This window comes from Mesocricetus auratus, unplaced genomic scaffold (genome assembly GCF_017639785.1).
Source record: "Mesocricetus auratus isolate SY011 unplaced genomic scaffold, BCM_Maur_2.0 Super-Scaffold_100047, whole genome shotgun sequence".
Taxonomy (NCBI): Eukaryota; Metazoa; Chordata; class Mammalia; order Rodentia; family Cricetidae; genus Mesocricetus; species Mesocricetus auratus.
In genome coordinates, this window is record NW_024429224.1 from 767,481 (window position 1) to 788,756 (window position 21,276).

The following is a 21,276-nucleotide window of genomic DNA, read 5'->3' on the forward strand; positions in this document are numbered from 1 at the left end:
GCGGATGCTGAGAACTGAACTCTGGAAGAGCACCAACAGCCTTAAACCGTGAGCCATCTCTCCCGTCATTGTGTCTTCATTTTGTGCACCACTCGTGACACAGAGGCACAATTCTAATCAGACAACGTCAGGGTTACCTAATCAGACTTAGTTTCAGAGCTTGACATTTATCCAAACAAGTATTCCAGCCCCAGAGGGCGCTTGTTCTCTTGGACAATTCTAGCGGTTGGAGTGAGTTTCTACCTGCTGCAATCCTGATGCCGTATCTGCCCATCAGTGCAAACACTGCTGTTGTGCAGTGAGTGTCTGTGGACACCCTAACTGCAACTGTTGAAGCCCTGTCCCCGGTATGACATCGGCACTTGGAAATGGGCCTCTGAGAAACAGCTAGGTTTAGAGAGGCATATAAAGGTGGCACCTCATGATGGGCCCGGTGTTTCTGTAAGAAAAGGAAACAACTGCAAATTGCTTGCTCTCCATCACGTACAGGGTCAGGGAGAAGGTAGATGTCTGCAAGCCAAGGCGAAAGCTTCCCCTGGGAACTGAGAAATAAGTTCCTGTGGTTGAAGCCACCCAAGTTGTGGTACCTGGCTATGGTGACAGAGAATGGGTGATATAGATGATGGGAATGTTTCCTGTTTGCTCATCTGTGGCTTTGGTATTGAACCACGCCATTGCGCGTGCTAGGCAAGCGCTCTTCCACTGAGCTGTGTTCTTTGTTGTTTTGTTTTGTTTTCAGGTGGGCCTCACCTTACTGTAACCCAGGTTGGCTTCAGCTCATAGAGATCCCCCTGCCTTGGCCAGTCAAGTGTGGGGATTGCAGGTATGATCAACCGCACTGGGATATTATCCCCATTTTGAAAGGCAGGGCACCGAAGAGTAGAGTAACTGTGTAGCTCGCCCAAGGTCACACAGTCAGTGAACAGAAGCCTATGACACACCAGGCAGTCTGGCTTTATGGTCTAGCCAGGATGCTCTTCAGCACCAATAGCCTAAGGGTCACCATACCCAACTGGGGAATCATCTCTTACTTGAACTAGCTTCCTCAATTCAAATGACACACTCTCCAGACTTTCTAAGTCACACTCTAGCTTGTCACACCTTTTCTCAAACTTAGCTTTTCAGAATGAAACAGCAGAACATTCTAGAAGTGGTTACATGTCTGTCACACCTTGAAACTCATATCTTTTGCATTCTGACTGGAGGCTGCCCCTCCTAGAGGTTTGCTGGCTCATCCAACTTTAAAATTCAATATTCTGAAAGAGATAAATGAGAAGATGTTAACCCAGACTGCTAGAACTCTTGGGCCACTAAAACATTCCACTGTGAAAACAGTCATCTTTGAGACAGCTCCTACAGTTAGCTATACAAGGAATGCACTCGTTGGAGGTGAGTGGAGCTCAGCCAGTGTCCCTTCTTAGGGACCTGCTGGGGCTTTGCCGTGGAGTTCTATCTCCTCCCTGAGACCACCAGCACTGGAGCTTCCAGAAGCAGAAGCAGACAATAGATCTTAATTCACAGTTGAGTTCGATGGCTGAGAAACATTTAATTCATCTTGCTCTCCAAAGCCAGGAGGGGAAGAAGAGAGGGACAGAGTTTCATCCAGCACAAATGAATCACCAGTAAAACTTAGTATGTGTTTTTGCACCAAATCCAACCACTGGGACAGCTCCTTTAAACCTTACAAATATTTTAGGATTGCAGGGACTTAGGGCTGGTTTCTTGTGGAATTCCTATCTGAATTTTATTTCCCGCTTTCCCTTTATTTTTATTATCTTAAATGTTATGTGTGTGAGCACTTTGCCTGATGAGTGTGAGCATTGTGCCTGATGTATGGGTGTGCCCCATTTGTGTGTGGTGCCCATGCAGCGTAGAAAACGAAGTAGGATCCTCTGGGACTAGATTACAGGTGACTGTGAGCCACCTTGTGGGTGCTGGGAACGTAACCCAGGTCCTCTGAAAGAATAGCCAGAGCTCTTAACTGCGGAGTTACCTCTCCTATCCCTTTATTTTACTTGACTTGATTTTTGAGTCAGGGTCTCCCTGTAAAGTGATGGCTGGCCCTGCGGTCACTATGCAGACAATCTTGGCTTCAAACATACGATTCTCACGCACACACCAGCCTGCCCGGCTTGAAATTTCTTGTGTCTACTTATGCAAATTACTTGAGACTGTGTTTTTTTTGCTTAATGTGCCTTTTCTCTGGGTTTAGCCTACAGAAATGTAAGATACTAGGAGCGTGGCAAGGAGGAAGATAATTACTTAGGCAGAAGTTACCTGGATGGTCTGTGGTTTTAGCAACCATCCAGGGCTGGAGAATACAGGAAGGGTGGAATCCTGTTTATGGCTCAATTCCTCATGATCACTCTGCTTGGTCACTCAGCTGGCACCAGTCACACAGAATGAAAACAGCCTTCCCATCTCCACAATTCTAGCTGGTTTCATAATTACCTGTTGACATATTCCCAAAACACGACAACCACAGTTGAGACAACCAGCATCGACAGGACTACTTTTCCCTTGACATTCATTATTTTCTCCTGTGGGGAGGGGGAGAGGGAAAATAGATTAAATAAATTAAATCTGGAGTGAGGGATGGCTTCTGGGGAGGGAGAAACAGCTCAATGGTTAAGAACACTTGCTGGCTTCAGTTCCCAGCATCCAAATGTCACTCACAAAGTCGGTAACTCCAGTTTCAGAGGATCTGATGCCCTCCCTCTTTTGGCCGCCACGGGTACCAGACATACTGGGTCTCGGATAGACACAGGCAAAACACTCGCACGCATAGAATAGTCTACAAAAGGCCTCTGCCCACATCGTCTCTAACAGGATACATCTGTGTATGATTCACTTAGGCTGAGACGTGTGTCCCTGCACAAGCGCACAGGCTGGTGATGGCAAATTAGGCCAGTGTGGTTAATGACACTGCATGCTCCAGGAAGGATGCTGGAGCCGCAGCCCCGGCCCCGGCCATGCGGGCATGGGCAGGTGAGGAGGTAGGCGTTAGAACTGTTGACTCCGGGGCAGCCCTGCCCACTCCCCAACTCTGTTGTCCCTGGAGTGCTGACGACACATTTCAATGCCTCTTTATAGGCGAGGCCTTGCCCACTTCCCAGCCACACCCAATTCGCTCACACACACCCACAGGCAAGCAAAAACAACTGGAATGGCAGGAGAACTGGGAGAGGAAGGGGGGGGGTGACAGGCGGAAAACAAGAGCCTGGGAAGTGCTCCAGTGCGGTGATCAGGGAAGGCAAGATGTGGAAGGGACAGAAAAGGTGACTTGGAGATGAAGACAGGACATAAGGAGGTGAGGGAGGGCCTCTGTGGAGTGTCATCCACGACGGGCTAGCTGGACAGGACGCTTTAGAACATACAGCAAAACTGCACCTCCAAATCGCTGCACGAGAAGAGGTGTGGTGGGCAGGGAGGACAGAGCTCTCAGAGGTCCACGGGGAGTTCGGGAGGCACCAGAGCCTTTGGGGTGGCGAAGGACCGGATCTGTGTTCACCTGCTGAGGGGTGGGGGGAGGTACCAAACCCCAGAATTCGTGGGGAAAGTCACAGGCTGTTCTAATGGCCGAAGAGAGGGAGCAATTGTATTGGACATCTGCATGTTGCTATCCCCGTATCATGAGGTTTGATGTAGCACTCTGATACCTTACAGCCCTCCTTGGGTGGGGAGAAATCGTTCCTGGAGACGTGCCAGCTCTCTGAGATTCCAGGAGCTCAGACAGGACATGCCTTTGACCCACAAATGAGCCAGCCACTCGGTGCCAGGCCTCCTCTTTCTGGCCATGCACCTCACAAGGCAACAGGACCTGGCCTTGTTGCACAGAGCATCGGACACCTGGAGACCAGGCCTGCCGAAAAGAACCCTGAGTAGACGGATCTTACCTGCTCCCTCTGCCCTCCTGGCCACTCCCATGGATCCCAACTTCCAGCCCTCGGTACCACAGTGGTGGGTGGGGCTCCGGAGACCCCAAGAAGAAAGGCTAGCTAGGGAACCGTAAGAAGGCAGACTGACAGAGCCTGAGCAGCTCCCTTCATGGTCTCTGCACCAGGTCCTGCCTCCAGGTTCCTGCCCCGACTTCCTTCAGTGAGGGAGTGTGACCTCAGTGACGGAGTGTAACCTCAGAACCGTGAGCTGAAATAAACCCTCGCCTCCCAAGTTGCTTTTGGCCATGTGTTTATCACAGCAATAGGAACCCTAACTAAGACAGAGTCCCAGGAATTGAACCCAGGTCCTCAGGCTTGGCAGCAAACTTCTTTGCCCGCGGAGCCATCTCCTTTTCCTTTTCTTTTTTGGTGTGTGGCTGGGAATAAGAGGCCTTTCGAAGAGCTGGTTTCTTAACGAGCTCAATACAGATGTAAGCTGTGAGCTTATCTCAGAAGAAACATCCAAAAGCCAGCAGAAGGCTTCCAGATTAATTCTGGAAGTGATCACAGAGACTAGCTCCAAATGCTGAAAAAAAGCTGAGTTTAGCTCAGAGCCTTCCTCCCGCACGTGAGCACATTGGGCAGGCGGCCTTGAGAGCACAGCTTCAGTGTGACACAGCTCATTCACCCAGAGGCTGTGGATTTTAAAAGGCCAAGTGACCAGGACAACAGCTAGTCCCCAGCCCTCACCCTCACTTCCTAAGCCTATTTCCCCTACCTTATCTCCCACCCAACCAGAGACACCCCCCACCCACTCAACTGAACCAGTCAGAAGCCCGTCCATGGTGGACTACCTAGTTTACTACAGGCTGAGCCTAGCAGGCTCGAATGCTGGGCATAAAAAGCCCCAGTCAAGACCACTCATCTTCCCGTCCCCTCCCTGACTTTTCAGGAAGCTGCTTTTCTACTTCCGGGGAGCTTTGGTTATTCTTGCGCTATCTCCCCAGTCTGTGTGGGAGGTAATGACTTGGGTGAGCCCTAGCTCTCTGAGCCAAGCCCGCCTAGAAACAGACGTCATCACACTCAAGGACGCCCCACACAGACCGAGAGCCGGAGAAGATCTGTCTGAGCTGTGGCAGTGGATCAGGATTTGAGCCCTCATTTCTTTTTCTTTTTAAAATTTTACCTACATATTTATTTCACGTGCATTGGAACCTAGCCACAGACAGTTGTGAGGTGCTAGGTGGTACCTCATGTGGCATGTGAACCCGGATCTTCTGGAAGAGCAGCCAGTGCTCTTTACCTCTGAGCATCTCTGCAGCCCCTTGAGTCCTGACTTTACACAAGAAACTACAGTTCCTCAGCCCTCATCCCCACCTCTATAAAAATTTTGGAAAACTAAACATCCTTTTGTAATTCAAGGTGCACACACACACATGTGCGAACACACACACACACATGTGCACACACTCATATGCGCACACACATGCACATGTACACATGCACACACACACACACATGCACACCCATGCACACACTGGCACATGCCTGCCTTTAATCCCAGAACTCAGGAGGCAGAAACAGGCAGATCATCATGAGTTCCAGGGCTACATTATGAGACCCTGCCTCAGGAGAGAGAGAGAGAGAGAGAGAGAGAGAGAGAGAGAGAGAGAGAGAGAGAGAGAGAGAGAGAGAGAGAGAGAGAGAGAGAGAGAGAGAGAGAGAGAGAGGTAGTAATGATCTCAGAACCACGCCATAACATAGGATACATGTTTTTTCAAGATGTTAGTCTTCATTACTGATGTTCGTAAGAGAGAGGCTGCTGGGAGGTTCGCTGAACACGAGGGCTGACACTTCAGACATGCTCAAGACATTTGCAGGGAGGAGAGCCCTGGACTGAGAACAGTTTATACAAATGGATGCAAATTAAGGTTTCACCATCTGTTCCAGCTCAGCCTGAGTAAGCTGGTCCAAAGGGAGACTAACTTCAGACTCTAGGGCAGCCTGTGCCTGCTGAGAGGCAAGGGTGAGCCTGGCTCAGCTGCACCAACCCCGCTGACCAGGGATCAAAAGCAAAGCCTCTCCCAACTGGAAAGGGCATGATACAGAGCAGCACTGCCTGTGCCACCAGAGCGTCCAGACCGGCACCTGGATCCCCACCATCAACATCCTGGTGGGTGGGGGTGACGTTTTTAGATTTCAGGAATTCACATCAGAAGCACATTCTGGGCTTCACTGATATCTTGAAAGCATCTGCCTGCTGGCCACGGCTTATCACCCCGCCTCGTGAACTGAAAAGCTAGCGGAGTGAAGTGCTAGAAATGGGTAACAACAAGCTTTCTAGAATCTTCCAAGTAACCCAAGTCTCCAGAGAAAGAGGAGCTGGCTGGATGGCCAATTACTCTTTTAAAACCATTTTGTATTTCTCTCTGGACCAATGAGACATTTGGCAGACAAAGTAGCCTACAACTCCTTCTATGCCTCTCAGAACATTCAAAACTTTGCTTCTTAAGAGTGGTGGGCAGATGTCTTCCCTGCCAGGAAAGAAATAAGTTTGACTTCTTTCAGGTCTTGGCTCCAAGATGACCAAAATAATAATAATAATAATAATAATAATAATAATAATAATAATAATAATAATAATAATAATAACAATAATAGGAGAAGGAGACAGAGGAGGGAGGGAGGGAGGAACGGGGAGAGGGCTTTGGGCATAAGCAGCCAAGTCACTGCACAAACTACGCCTGGTGTATGTCCAAGGATAAGGCCATTAAGAAGTTCATCATTGGAACACTGTAGTGGCTGCTGCCACCAGGGACATTTCCTAAGCAAGAGTCTTCGATGCTCATGTGCTCCCAAACTCTGTATCAAGCTGTATTACTGTTCGACCTGTGCTATTCATAGCAAGGTGGTCAGGAACTGATCTCGTGAAGCCAGCCCCGAAGGACCAGACACCACCACCACAACAACCACGACCACCACCACCACCATGACCACCACTACCATCACTACCACTACCATTTAGACATGCAGTTGCTGCCCCACAACCTCCACCACATAAAGAGGTAGCTTCAGAACAGCAGAAGAAAAAACATCAGGGAAAAATAAAAGTGGAAGTCATGCTTTAAAAAAAAAGAAAGAAAAGAAATAAGTCTGAATCATATAGGAGGTCCCGGGGTGACCTTAGCTGGCCCAGTGGCTGATGTGATGGCGTGGGACCCTTCTACCACCTCTGAGACCGTCTGACTTAATGCTCTTGTCATCTGTCTCTAAGTCCATCCTCTGGCCACTCCCAGACTCAACTCTGCAGAGCTCGGCTCCTGCATGGGTTCTCAGACTCAACTCTGCAGAGCTCGGCTCCTGCATGGGTTCTCAGATGAGCGAGCACCCGCACCCCAACTCCTGGGACCTGTGCTGACGCTGGTGGCATTTCACAAGGCAGAGCCATGCCATGAAGCCTCCACCTTCCTGACTCCACCTCATGGCTCAATGAGCACCTCACAGAGAACCTCACAGAGCCAAACATTCCTTCCAAACAACTCCTCTCTGGACATTACGCTGGGCAATCCTGTTTTCTCCATCTCATATCAGGGTAAAAGGTGAACCTCAGCTGGAAAATGAATGCAGAAGGGCCTGGAAAAGCCATTACCATTATTGTGGAGAGCAGGGGACAGTCAGGGAGAAAGCACTTGCCAAAGAAAACCAGCCTCCTAGGAAGCCCTTGCCTCCCTGCCTGCAACCCTGCCACCGTGGCCTGGAACCCAGTCTTCTTCCTCCCATAATGGCCAGGCATGATGACTCCAGGCTGGTACAGTCCCTGAAGGATACTTGGTAGGTACACCCATATGTTTGTGAAGTAGACAAGTCAATGAGAGTCACCCAGACCCGTCAACCACTGCAGACTAGGACACTGGGTACTACCACATCTTGAAACAACCATACGTCAATAAACAAGCCTCCACTCTGGGGGTGGGGCAAAAGGCTAAACAGGCTATAGTGTTCCATAGTGACCAGTGTTACAAAGGAAAACAAAGCAACAGGTAACAAATTAGATATTGTTGTCTGTTGACTGCATACAAGTGAGCATGCGGGTGCCCACACACGCCCACAACCCCCCCCATTGCTCCAGATGGAACTCCACGCTCCACATGCCCCCCCCCCACACACACACACTGCTCACAGTGGAACTCCATGCTTCACTACTATATAATCCTCAGCCTAAAACATAATCCTCTGGTTCCCCCAAACCTCAGTTATAGCCCAGAGTATTAATCCAGCACTACAGTTAAAAATTAGACTAGGTGAAGACTCTGACCCTGGCGAGGTCCCAGACGTATCCCCTGGGGAAGTTGCTTTGTCCTGAGGTTCTTTCTCAGGTACAATAAGGACAGAGGTAGACCATGCCTACGTGGCTCATTGGGCCAGGCAGTCTGCATGTACTCCAAGAATTGCAGCTGTAACCATGACAATGTTCTTTAGGGAGAAAGGGATGCAGAGCTGTATTTCCACCAGAGACAAGAATCTCAGGTTCATATAGCAACACCTCACAGGGCAGTTGGGATGAGCCCAAGACTCCAATACAAGCAGGGAAACCCCGCTCTGCCCAGTCTGGGGCAAGACTGCTGCCAAATATCCCGCTGCCTCTCGTGGGTGCCCACATTAGGCATTTGCCAAGACCAGGCAAGGAAAGTGTCCAAGCCCCATCCTTTTCAAAGACCAAGGGGAGCAGTTTCACAGCTGATGAAGAAGTCCTAGGACTGGCCCTCTCCTCCAGGCTTTTCCCACTCTCCAGTCCCAGGGCCTATCCCATGTGCCTTTCCTAGACTCATCAGATGACAGACTCCTTGGCCAACCAGTGTATCTGAAGCACAGGTGGAAGGAAACGCGCGCACTTTCTAGAGTAAAAGGAATCCCCTAGAGTCTGGAGGAGCCCCTGGCCAGCTCTGGTAGCTGTCTGAGGCTGCCAGGGGCAACATGGAGATGGCCCCATTTACCCACCAGGGCCCCAGAACCGTGTGTAGTACCCAGGACCCACCTTCTCCCTGCTCAAGGCCTCTAGTGCCTCCCCAAACTGCCACCTAGACCTGGCCAGCCTACTGCACTACCTGTCAAGGAACGAAGAATGACACTCTCTGGGGATCTGCCTGAAGCCACCCGAGCAGGAAATCCTCCAGACCGTCCCAGATATGGCACTGCTGACAACTAACTATGGAGTCAAAAGCAGTTCTGCCAACGCTCAGTAGCGAGCATCAACCACTTGTGAAGTACGATGGAGTAAGACTTTTTGTTTTCTTTTTGTTTTTTTTTTCTTTTTTCTTATGCTTCCCTACTGGGCTCCATCTCTGGGTCCCAGAGTCTTCCGTGGTGGAGAGAAATGACTCCTAAAAGTTGTCCTCTGACCACCAAACGCCCTCCCAACCCCCTACACACTAAACAAATGCAATTTAAGATAAAAAAAATGATGTTAGAACAGCGGTTCCCAACCTGTAGGCCATGACTCCTTTGGGGGTCAAATGACCCTTTCACAGGAGTTGCCTAAGACCATGGGAAAACACAGATAATTACAATTCATAGCAGTAGCAAAATTAGTAGTAGTAGTAACAAAAATAATTTTATGGCCTAGAGCATCTTAGTCGGGATACTGATAGGATCCAAGAGTCTATAGCCTTGGGGCTGGAGAGACAGCTCATCAGTATACAGTGCACACCGCTCTTTCAGAGGGCAGAGTTGGTCCCCAGCATCCATGTCAGGCCGTTCACCGTCACTGTAACTGCAGGGACTCAATGTCTCCGGCTTCTGAGGGCACCGTGTGGATGTACCTCACACTGACACACATGCATGGACGCAATTAAAAGGAATAAAAGTACTTTTAAAGTTTGCAGCCAAATATAGCAAATGTATCATAGAGCTCCACACAGCTCATCCATTTTCCAGTTTTTCTATCATTTTATTATTGTTTTCTGAATGTCATGTTTGAAGGACTTGGCCTTTTTTACCTACCGTGATACCCATCCTCATAGTCTACACACTCACTTCCCTACCTAACATTGTATCTACAACTGTAAATTCTTTTCCTTACACCCTGCCCCCGATCTAGTCTGCTTCTGGACTACAAATACCTGCATCCTTCCTGAGCCCGGTCAGGCCCTGCCAGACTAAACAGTTCTCCGGCTGTCTTTCGGTTCTGCCTGCCTCAACAGCCCCGTGATGGAACTATATTATTAATCTCATTTTGCAGACAAGAAAACAGGCTCAGAAAGGCTACGCAACTTGCCCGTGTGCTCAGCACACACTGGGCTGGGTTCCACCCAGGGAACCCGCCTCCAAGGCCCTGTCAGTCATCACAGAAAGACTCAAGTCTCTTTGTGCCACTCAGGGTTATCACACTGTAACTGAGCCCAAGATGGCCAAACATCAGCTATGGCCAGCTTGTCCTCAGATCCACTGGGGGCCCTAACTGGGTCATCTTCTGCTACTAGCGAGGTGTCTCCTGTGCACCTCTCGTCACTTTTCCCCTTCACAATGGCCAGTGGTCACTGTGGTGACCACGGCTCTTCTTTCTGGCCGAGAGCAAGCTTGGGTGAAGGGGGAGCTGGCCTGAGGTCGCTGACTGCGCTCAAAAGCAATGGGTTTTAAGGTCAGAGGGTCTGCCACGAGGTCTTGTTCTTGGCAGTGGGGAAGTGTCAGGGTAAGGGTAAGGGGGACCATTTTATTATAAATTCCCCATGGGGAGAAAAAAACGATGCAATTGATGGGGAAAACAAAAAGCCAGCTTCCAGTTATGCTTTTCATTAAGAAGGTTGGATTCAGGGCTGGAGAGCTGGCTCATTGGGAAGAGGCTTTCTGCTCTTACAGACGGCCTGCGACTTGATTCCTAGCAACCACATCAGGTAGCTCACAACTGCCTGTGTGCGCACACCCACTCACTCATGCATATACACACATGTACACACATGCACACACATGCATTCACATGCACACTCACACACATACACACATGCACGCGCGTGCACACACACACAGAGAATGCTAATAACAAAAGGGTCAGAATAAACACAGATCCAGGAAAATGTCAGCCAGGTCTCTGACTTCCCATGGTCAACTGTCACTCCAGGCATCGCAGACCATGGGAGGCAGAACACATTTACTGAGAGGTGTCTCTCACTGCCTCCCCTTCAGTCTCCTTCTAAAGCCGGGATCCAGCTACCATTTCTTCCTGGCTGCTCCAGGAATCACGCACCAGAGGTTTCCTACAGCAGCAGACGTGCTAGGCAAGTGCTGTGCTGTCCTGAGAAGACTCAGCACTCCCACACAGTGCCCTGCCCCCATGCAAGCCTCAGCCCCTGGTCCTGCACAGAGAGCTCCAGGCTGCAGCCTTGACTGGCACAGCACTGGGCCCTGAGAAGGGAAATAAAGTGAAACTCACCGCCACAATCCCCGGGCCGGCCTTCCAGCAGCCCCTGCTTCCAGAGCCACTGGGGAAAGGTTAGGGAGAGAGCAAGAATCCTCCCTCGGATGGGACCATTCGGTGGCCTAACAGTAGCTCCTGGTGACCCAAGGCAGGCACAAATCCTTTCACCAAAGCACGTACCTCATCGTCCGCTGTGCTGCCTCAGGAGCAGACAGCAAAGCTCTCCTGAGCTCCGGCCTGCAGGAGGCAGGGCTCAGAGGAAGGGAAGGTGCAGTGTTCCAGCTCCTGTCAGAAGAATAAACAGCTGTCTCAGGAGGGGGGTGGGCAGACAGATCCCTCAGCAGCAGCCACAGGCTTTGTTTGCTCAGCCCCGGGAAACGGGCTGTTGACTCAGACCTACATGCCAAAGCAGAATTGGTGCTCCGGGCCATCCTCCGACTCCCTGGCCAAGAGAAAACTACAGGACCAAACCAGGCCGGGAGTCACAGGAGAGGAGGTCACCACCGTCCACATCACCCACTCCCAGGGAAAACTGCGAGCCATGTGGGATGCAGACAACCTCGAGTCGCACCTCCCAGGAAAAAGCCAGTGGGGAAGTGTGCGAGACAGCCCAGAGCAGAGAGAGGTGAGCGGAGGTCTAACGTGGTTCTGAGGAGGCTCTTCCTCCACAGCCTGGCTCCGGAAAGCTGCTCTGTCTTACGGAACGCTGTGCTTTGGAAAACAGTGTGGATCTCCGCACAGAAGTCCTCACTATATGAACTTGGAAAGGCCACGGAGGCCACACCTGCTCCTGAAGGGACACCTTATCCCTTACCATCCCATTGGAGGCAACTCATGGAGGGGGGTTTCCGGCTAGGGCTTTTTCCTTTTTTATTTTCCCCTTCTTTTTAAGGCAGGGTCTCAAGTCACCTATGAAATCACTGTGTGGCCCAGGATAGGACTTCTGGCCTTCTTGCTTTGTCAACAGCACTAGGACGATAGGTGTGCACCCCTACATCCAGTTATGTGATGCGAGGGATGGAGCCCAGCGCTGTGCGCTTGCTGGGCGAGTCCCTGTCGCCAGCTGGGCTTTCCCAAAGGCCCATTGTTCCCAGAAGCAGGACCGCACACACTGGCCCGAGCAGGGAGGTGGTACTCAAGGCCTCATTCCCTCCCCAAGTGGCTGGGACACTGCCGGGAAGTCTGGGAATCCTAGACGATGGGAAGGGACCAGCGCCAGACAGGAAGGAGTCAAGGCCGGGCCCCAGGTCACTCAGTTTCTTCCTCTTGTTCTCTAAAGGAAGTGTCACGGCTCCCTCCTCTGAGGGCATAAGGCAGCTGACCACCACCTTCAGGGACTGGAAGTTCCTCCTAGCAGCTGGCTTAACTCCTTCTGGTGATGTCCCTTTGACCCACAGAAACCCAGGCCTGTGACAGACATTCTGCTCTCAAGTCTACTTCCAGGAGATGAGCATCAGAGTACGACATACCTCACGCCGGACTCCAAGCCCCATCAGAAACACAGAGTTGCCACCAAGTGCCGCCATGGCTTCCTGCATGTAGCAAGGAGAACCGGCAAGCTGCAGCCGCGTCACAGCAACGGAAGCGCCTCAACACTCAGACACTCACGATCCAAGAGGATGCACCCTGGGCGTGGTGGTACACTCCCGTGACCCTGCGCTTGGGAGGGTGGCTCAGCAGGGGCAGGGTCCCAAGGCCAGTCTTGGCTACATAGCAAGTCTGAGGCCTGTAAGCATGACAGCTCTGACAGAAAGGTATCCTGGCAGCCGGGAGCCAAGGGGCACCTCAAAGTCACACCACACAACAAACCTCACATTTAGATTTATTGGGAGGGAAAAAAACCAGGAGGGTGGCTGCTTCGGGGTGAGAAACGGCAGCAAACTGAGCAGGATGCAGAGCTTGTATAGGGAAAGGGGTGGACTTTGCAAGGTGGAACTTTCCAGAACTTTCCAGGGTGGGGACTTGTGGGATATTTCACGTCCTGAGAGTGGGCTTTTACTCTGTAGGGTGGGGGCAGGGTCCAGCAGTTAGATTTTTCTGTGGGTGGAACCTGGAAGTTAGAGGTCCTGGGGGAGTGGCCCAGCCACTGCTGTAGCTCAGAGGTGGGGGGCAGCTGGGCTACGCGAAACCTTGTCTCAAAAAGCCGAGAGAGTAGCAGCACTCAGGAGGCAGAGGCGGGCAGATCTCTGTGAGTCAAGGCCAGCCTGGTCTACAGAGCGAGTTCCAGGGCAGGCTCCAAAGATACACAGAGAAACTCTGTCTCAAAAAAACCAAAAACCAAAAAAAGAAAAAAAAAGTGGACCGAGGTAAGCAGGGACAGGGCATGAGCTATATGATTCCACTTAAAATTCTATGCAATAGAATTGACCTATGCTGTTAGAAATGGGATGGTGGCTCCCTAGGGTGGTAAGTTCTGGTTACACAGTCCACTCAGTGAAGACACGCAAGTGGGCCTCATTAACAGGCTCTTTCCATGAGTATGTTAAGGATGGAAAATTCCAGAGGGCTCCCTGGTGGAAGCTGTGTGCACTCTCTGGCCCCAGTCCCCCCTCCACATCCCTGGGGGCCCCCATATCATGGATAGGCCCTGCCTCTTCCTCCTCCTGGATTGCTCGTGCGGACTGAGCCCCTTGGAAGGATGCAGCTATGGTCTGCTCTGGGACCAAGGGCGCTGGGGGAGGAAGAGGCAGCAGGGTGGGTGGAAAGGCTGTGCTAAAATAAGCGTGGCCTCTTTGGATGTTTGCAGCGTTGGGGGTGGAATCCTAACAGAGCTTTGTGCATACCGGGCAAGCTCCTTACCCATTCCCCAGCTCCTCGTGGAGTCCCCTGAGCATCCCAGCCCCCCCCCACACACTCCACAACATTGCAAGCAGCCTCCCTCATTACCTCAGGGGACCCTCACTACCACCCTCCGCATGGCCTGTAAAACGTCCTCCACCATTTTCACAGATGAAGGGAGAAGTTCTGAGGGTCAGGGTATCCAGCTGAGATGCTTCCCTTGACACATCCTGGACTGCCCTTCCTCCCTGGGGTCTCCAGAGGAGACTCTCCAGGTCAGCTGGTGTGGCAGGCAGGTGTTACTGAGAGGGAGGGAGGGAGAATGGGATGGATGGACGGACGGATGGACAGACAGACGGACGGATGGACGGATGGACGGACAGACAGGCAGACGGACAGATGGATGGATCTGGACATGCCATCCTCGGTCCTTGGGTCTGACCACGTTGTCCATCCAGAGAGGCCGGCAGCTGCTATCCCAGAGTGGGGAGCCCTGCCTCTGTTCCAATTCACTTCTGGCCGGGAGCCATGCGGGTTGATTCCCACCCCTCTCACCTCTGTGGGAATGTGGGGATTAAGTGTTCTTGGCAGGGAGCACAACTCACACCACAACTCACACTGTCATTTGTAGAATCCCAAATCTGCCTGGGACGGTCACAAAAGACGTGCTTGCCGAGCAAGCGAGTGACGGGGATGACCATGTCTCAGGGTGACTGGGGGGCTGGGCCATGCCAGTTACGACTCTGTCCCGTGGGCCACACTATCCTGGGAGACTTGACACCTCTGTGCCTGTACTGCCACGTCTGAGAAGCGGGAATGCTAATGTGGGTGGAAGCCGGCACCGCGTGAGGGCCACAGGCGCAGGCGCAAACCATCGCCAACTGGCCGGGCCTGTCCTCCAGAAGGACACAGTTTTACCTCAGCTCTGTCAGTTCGCACGCTTTGTTTTACAGCGTGTCAGGAATGCATGTGTCGACCTTATCAGCCTTGGGAAGAGATTTCAAGGGTGATGCCCCCATGGCTGTTAGAACCGCCGCCAACCTGGGTAGTTTTTGTCAACTGGACACAAACTAAAGTCTCCCAGGAAGGAGGAGCCTCCACGACTGCCAATCAGCAGGGAGGGCCCAGCCCACGGTGGGCAGGGCTGTCACCGGCATGTGGGCCTGAATGCCGGGGTCAGCATCCTCCGCTCTCTACTCCAGATTCCTGCCCTCACCTCCCTTCATGATGGACTGCAAGCTGTAAGGTGAAATAAACCCTTTTCTCCTAGATTGCTGTTGGTCACGGCTTTTACCGGAGCAGCACCTCTGAAATGATGTCGGTGGCAGCCTCAGAAAGAAGCACTGTGCTCAAGAGAATTTGCTCCCATGAGCCTCTGTCCCAGATAAATTGGAATAATCATCTTTTTCCCCCCAGCTTTTAAAAATTGCATTTATTTGTTAATTTTTGCGTACTTATTTGGGGGGTGCACATGCCACAGTGCACACGATTAAAGGACAGCTTTTGAGACTCTGCTCTCTCCATCTACTGTGTGAGTCAGGGATCAAACTCGGGTCATCAGGCTTGGCAGCAAGCACCTTCACCCCCTGAGTCATCTCACTGGTCCACTGCTGAGTCTCCCCCAGCAATTCATAGTCGCAGATAATGCACACTGCCTGTCCTGCCTAGCTCCAACCAGACCTCCCACTGTGGCCTAGGGTTGATCTAATCCTCTCTGCCATTAATGAGGAGGGGGCCAGTCCTATTGACCCCTTAGAAGCCATGACTGCTGTGTCCACAGGGAGGGAGCGGCAGGTCTGTCCCAGCTCTGACTTCTCGCCACCTGTGTGTAGTGCGCCTCCTTCAACTCTTCCAGATGCAAAGGTGAGCCGCTTTTCTCTCTGGACATCTGTTCCTGGCACCTGGAGCATACAACCAGGCTCCAGCTGACAGCTCTGGCTTTGGAGCCGTTGGTTCCTTTGGAGCTAGAAGGCATGCTGTAGCCCGGAGCCCGCCAGGAGAGCTGCTTAGCAATGATGGGAAGACAGCAGCCACCCAGGCAGGCAGGAGCACAGGACAGCAGCAGAGGCACTTTTTCTGGGCTCTCTGCCGAGAGTCAGAAGCACCAGGAGAGCGGGAGACCCCCAGTCTGGCCTCTGTCTGTTTCTTAGTCTCCCGGGGCAGTTCCTGTACCTCGGCCTTGCTGTCTGAGTGCTGGGTCCTCAGCTGGCCAGCAGCATGGCCTTCTAGATGACCTAAAGGGAAGAAGCCGCACTCGCCTCCCCTGTGTCTTCTTCTTTTTCCCCTGCCCTGTCTTCCTTTCTTTCTCTCGGGCTCTTTATGCCAGTGGTAACCTGCCTCTCCTCCCAGGCTTCCGCCAATCTTCTCTCCCAGCGGCTGCATTGACCCTCCTAGGGGAAGGGCGCGTGCCAACCAGTTATATACCTGTTTCGACTCTGAATTTTAAGACACATCTCAGTGTGAGGTCAAGCTCATCCTCACAAGATGCCTTAAAAAAAAAGCCAGACATAGTGGCACACACTTTAATCCCAGCACTCGGGAGGCAGAGGCAGGCAGACCTCTGTGAGTTCAAGGCCAGCCTGGTCTACAGAGCGAGTTCCAGGACAGCCAGGGTGAGACCTTGTCTCAAATGCTTGATGCATCAGTGTTTTGCCAGAATGCTATATCTGCACATGTGCACTGCCTGCAGAGGCCACAAGAGGGCATCAGATCCCCCTGGAACTGAAGTTACAGACAGTTGTGAGCGGCCATGTGGGGGCTGGGAATCAAACGGTTCTTGGCAAGAACAGCAGGTGCTTTTAACCTCTGAGCATCACTCCAGCCCCAAGGAAACCTTAATGATGGCCTCATTGCACACAGTGGGCCACCTTCCTATTTCCCCAGGCAAGAAAACTGCAGCTCAGGGGTTAGGTAACTTTGACAAGACCCCAGAGCCAATAACTCCTTATATCCACGTGAGTGCCGCCCTTCCCACGGAGCTCCTTTCAAAACAAGCAGCTCCTTCCGGACAGACTTCAGAGGTGCTGGCCAGCCTTATGTCAGCCTGACACAAGCTAGAGTTATCTTAAAGGAGGGAGCCTCAGTTGAGAAAACACCGGCCTAAGATCCGGTTAAAAGGCATTTTCTTATTTAATGATTGATGGGGAGGGCCCGGCCCATTATGGGTGGGGCCGTACCTGAACTGGTGGTCCTGGGTTCTATAAGAAAGCAGGCTGAGCAAGACAGTGAGCAGTACCCTCCATGGCCTCTGCACCAGCTCCGGCCTCAGGGTTCCTGTCCCGACTTCCTTCGGGGATGGAAGTGAGGAAGTTGTAAGCCAGCTTCCTCCCCAGCTTGCTTTTGGACATGGTGCTTCTTCACCATAGAAACGCTGACTAAGACACCCACCCACCAGAACCAAGCCCATCCACAGACATGAGGGCATTCCCCAGGCACCGGGTGGTATGGAGTGTGAAAGACCCAGAGTCCTGCTCATTCCCTGCCTGATTTCAGCATGCACTGGCAAAAGCATTCTGTGTGCACAGATGCTAAAGGCATCTGTAGGTCCCCGTTCTCACCAACCGTTGCCCAGGCAGAGTGTGGCCAATGGGGGATAGAGGGCTCCCCAGTACCCACCGATGGGCCCTTCTCCTCTGGGCTTGGGACGCGTCTCCTGTGTTTTGCCTGTGGTGCCCTGTCTCTTTGCTGAGACCCTCCAGTGTGGGCAGTCTGCCCTTGCTATACAGATGTGGGGTGGGGCTCAGGGTCACCCCCAGAAAATCAGGAATGTATCTGCAGAAAGGCTCTGGTTTGTTCCTGTTGTGAGTCATCTGACAGGTGGAGGCTAAATCACAGAATTGTCCCCTGCAAAAGTCACCTCCAAGTATGCTTCCAAGCATGGGCAAGCATGGGCCCTCTCGGACTTTGTTTTGGTTTGAAACAAAGACTTGCTATGTAGCTCAGTCTGGCCTGGAACGTGTAATCCTCCTGTCTTGGCTTCCAAGTGCTGGGATTACAGGTCTGTACCACCCACACCTGCCTGGGTCTGTTTTTAATACCCACTCATCCTTTCGGATGCCAGGCTGAAATTCAGAGTCCTTCCTATGGTGGTGCAGAAGTAGCATAGGCCCAGCTGTTCTTTTTCTACCAAAAAGCAAGAAAAGAGTCTGCTATGGCTTGCAGTCTGCAACTACGGCTCACAGTCTATGGCTCTCACAGTCTATAGCCACAATGACTCTCACAGTCTATGGCTCACAGTCTATGGCTCTCACAGTCTATAGCCACAATGACTCTCATAGTCTATGGCTCTCACAGTCTATGGCTCTCACAGTCTATGGCTCACAGTCTATGGCTCTCACAGTCTATAGCCACAATGACTCTCACAGTCTATGGCTCACACAGTCTATGGCTCACAGTCTATGGTTCTCACAGTCTATGGCTCTCACAGTCTATGGCTCTCACAGTCTATGGCTCACAGTCTATGGCTCTCACAGTCTATGGCTCACAGTCTATGGCTCACAGTCTATGGCTCACACAGTCTATGGCTATGGCTCACAGTCTATGGCTCTCACAGTCTATGGCTCTCACAGTCTATGGCTCACAGTCTATGGCTCTCACAGTCTATGGCTCACACAGTCTATGGCTCACACAGTCTATGGCTCACAGTCTATGGCTCTCACAGTCTATGGCTATGGCTCACAGTCTATGGCTCACAGTCTATGGCTCACACAGTCTATGGCTATGGCTCACAGTCTATGGCTCACAGTCTATGGCTCTCACAGTCTATGGCTATGGCTCACAGTCTATGGCTCACAGTCTATGGCTATGGCTCACAGTCTATGGCTCACAGTCTATGGCTCACAGTCTATGGCTATGGCTCACAGTCTATGGCTCACAGTCTATGGCTCACAGTCTATGGCTATGGCTCACAGTCTATGGCTCACAGTCTATGGCTCTCACAGTCTATGGCTCACAGTCTATGGCTATGGCTCACAGTCTATGGCTCTCACAGTCTATGGCTATGGCTCACAGTCTATGGCTCACAGTCTATGGCTCACAGTCTATGGCTATGGCTCACAGTCTATGGCTCACAGTCTATGGCTCACAGTCTATGGCTCACAGTCTATGGCTATGGCTCACAGTCTATGGCTCTCACAGTCTATGGCTATGGCTCACAGTGTGGAAGGTGAGCAGCAGGAGAGTGAGGCAGTTGGTCACAACTGTTGTCAGGAAGCAGAGATGAACGCTGGTGCTGAGCTGGCTTCCTCTTTAAAAGAGATTTAATTGTATTGTTTCTAAATTATGTGTGTGAGCACAGATATCCCCAGAGGGCAGAGGTGTGGGCCCTCACGGGGCTGGAGGTTCAGGCTGTTTCTAAGTTGCCCAACACGGGTGCTGGGAACTGAACCCCGGTCCTCTGTAAGAGCAGTGTGTGCTCATAACCACTGAACTATCCCTTTAGCCCCTGCTCTCACCTTTTTGTTCAGTCCAAGACCCCAGCATACAGAACGGTGTTGCCCACAGTTAGGGTAGCTCTTCCCTTCCCAATTAACCCTTCCTGAGACATCCTCTTCCTACACATGATCACGGGTGTGTTTCCGTGGTGATTTTAAATTCCATCAGGCTGATCACCAGACGGGAGTGACGACACACACCTTTAGCCCCAGCATTGGAGAGGTGTAGGCCAGTGAAGTCTTGACTCACAAGCGCCCTCCCCCATGCCTCCTCGAACCCCACAGACTCCTCGCACAGGCTGGTCTTGCTCTCTTGGGACTTCTGCAACTTGACTGATGCGATTCTTGGAAAAGGGAGACAAACAAACTCAAAGGAAGCTGTGCATGGCCCAAGGGTAAAAGCATTTACTGGAAAATCCTGAAACTGTTCTGTATTAGATTTTCCCCCTCCTATTAGATTTTTCTCAATCTCTTAAAATAAATTGAGTCAAGCATAAAAACACTTTCAGGAATTCATGCCTAATAGAAGAGGTTCTAGCAGGAAGTTAAAAAAAATAACAAAAAACCTCTCAAACCAACCAACCAACAAAATAACTAATTCAGGTCACTGGGGAAAGGTTTTCAGTCTTTGAATGAGACAGCTCTTATTCTATGACCCTGGACATCAACTTCCCTGAGCCTGAGTCTACTAACTATCCACAGGGGTGACAGAGCGTGGGACCTAGCATGAGTGAGGTCCTAAGGTGGATCCCTATACTACAGAAGTAAAAGGGGGAGATGGAGAAGGAAGAGGAGGGGGTGCTTAGCCAGACTGTATGGCTCTCATCTAATCACAACAGCCAAGGAAAACAATTCATTGAGCCCAAGGATACAAGGCTACCTACCTGGGCAATGCAATAAGACCCACACCCAATTTTCTAAAAATTTGGTCTTTGAATTATCAAGAAGATCAACAAATCTGTAAAGTTCATGGAACCTACTTAGGAAATAGCAGCTTGCATTACGGTCCCTAGTGCCTAAGGGACAAGCTATCCCCAGCTCTCCTCAGCCAGGAGATGGAGCCTACATCTCCAGGAGTCGACTGGATGAAAGACCTTGGGCAAACTGGGCTCTAAAGACTTGGTTTCTCCTGTGAGCAGCAAAGCCCCTCACAGACATCACAAAGAGATGGCACCCATGACGTGTGTGGCAGAGTGCCTGGGTTAGCAAATCCCCAGTAAGTAACGGTTTCTCAGTCCACAGTGATGATGATTCCAGAACTCTCCTCACAGGCTCTGGCACCATTAGATCTGTGTATCTAGAGCCCACTATCTACCCCGGGCCTGAAAAAAGCCCTGCCTTGGCATGGACGGAGCAATTCCCAAACACTGCTGAATCACCTTTCCTACCCGGGCCTTGATACAGCCTTGGAGGCAGGGCCATGGCTCCCTCAGCAGGAAATCCAATGACTCTGGTGACTTGTCTCTACTGAGTGGTTCAGGAAGAGCAAGAGCTCTTTCTTGCCTCCTCATAGCCCATAAGTGTGCGAAAGGGCAGTAAAATGGCTTAGTGGGTTAGGGCATTCACTGCCTTACCTGATGACCTGAGTTTGACACCCAGGGCCAACATGGTGGAAAGAGAAAGCCACCTCCCCCACAGGATTCCCCCTGAACTACACATACATGCCACACCCACACCCACACCCAAATATATTTAATCTGCAAGAAGGCTAGCTATGGAGCTCACTGGCTTAGCACTTGTCTAGCAAACGATAATTTAAAAACATCTGTAAGCCACT

The 21,276-nt window shown here is 51.4% G+C and overlaps 1 protein-coding gene across 13 annotated transcripts in view; it reads right to left on the reverse strand.

The window, feature by feature from the left end:
• Ggta1 (glycoprotein alpha-galactosyltransferase 1 (inactive)) overlaps window positions 1–21,276 on the reverse strand; it is an 88,394-nt gene that overhangs the window by 32,607 nt on the left and 34,511 nt on the right. For 5 of the 13 annotated variants that reach the window (XR_005873162.1, XM_013122046.3, XM_021234086.2 and 2 more), the window contains exons 2-3: window positions 11,470–11,574; window positions 2,452–2,540 (exon numbers count right to left, since the gene is read on the reverse strand). Coding sequence is in view for 8 of the 13 variants with exons in the window: in XM_013122046.3 (XP_012977500.1) it covers window positions 2,452–2,531 (80 nt within the window). In the remaining 5 variants the exon portion in view is untranslated. The other 8 variants (XM_013122045.3, XM_021234087.2, XM_040735601.1 and 5 more) reach the window with 5 other exon arrangements.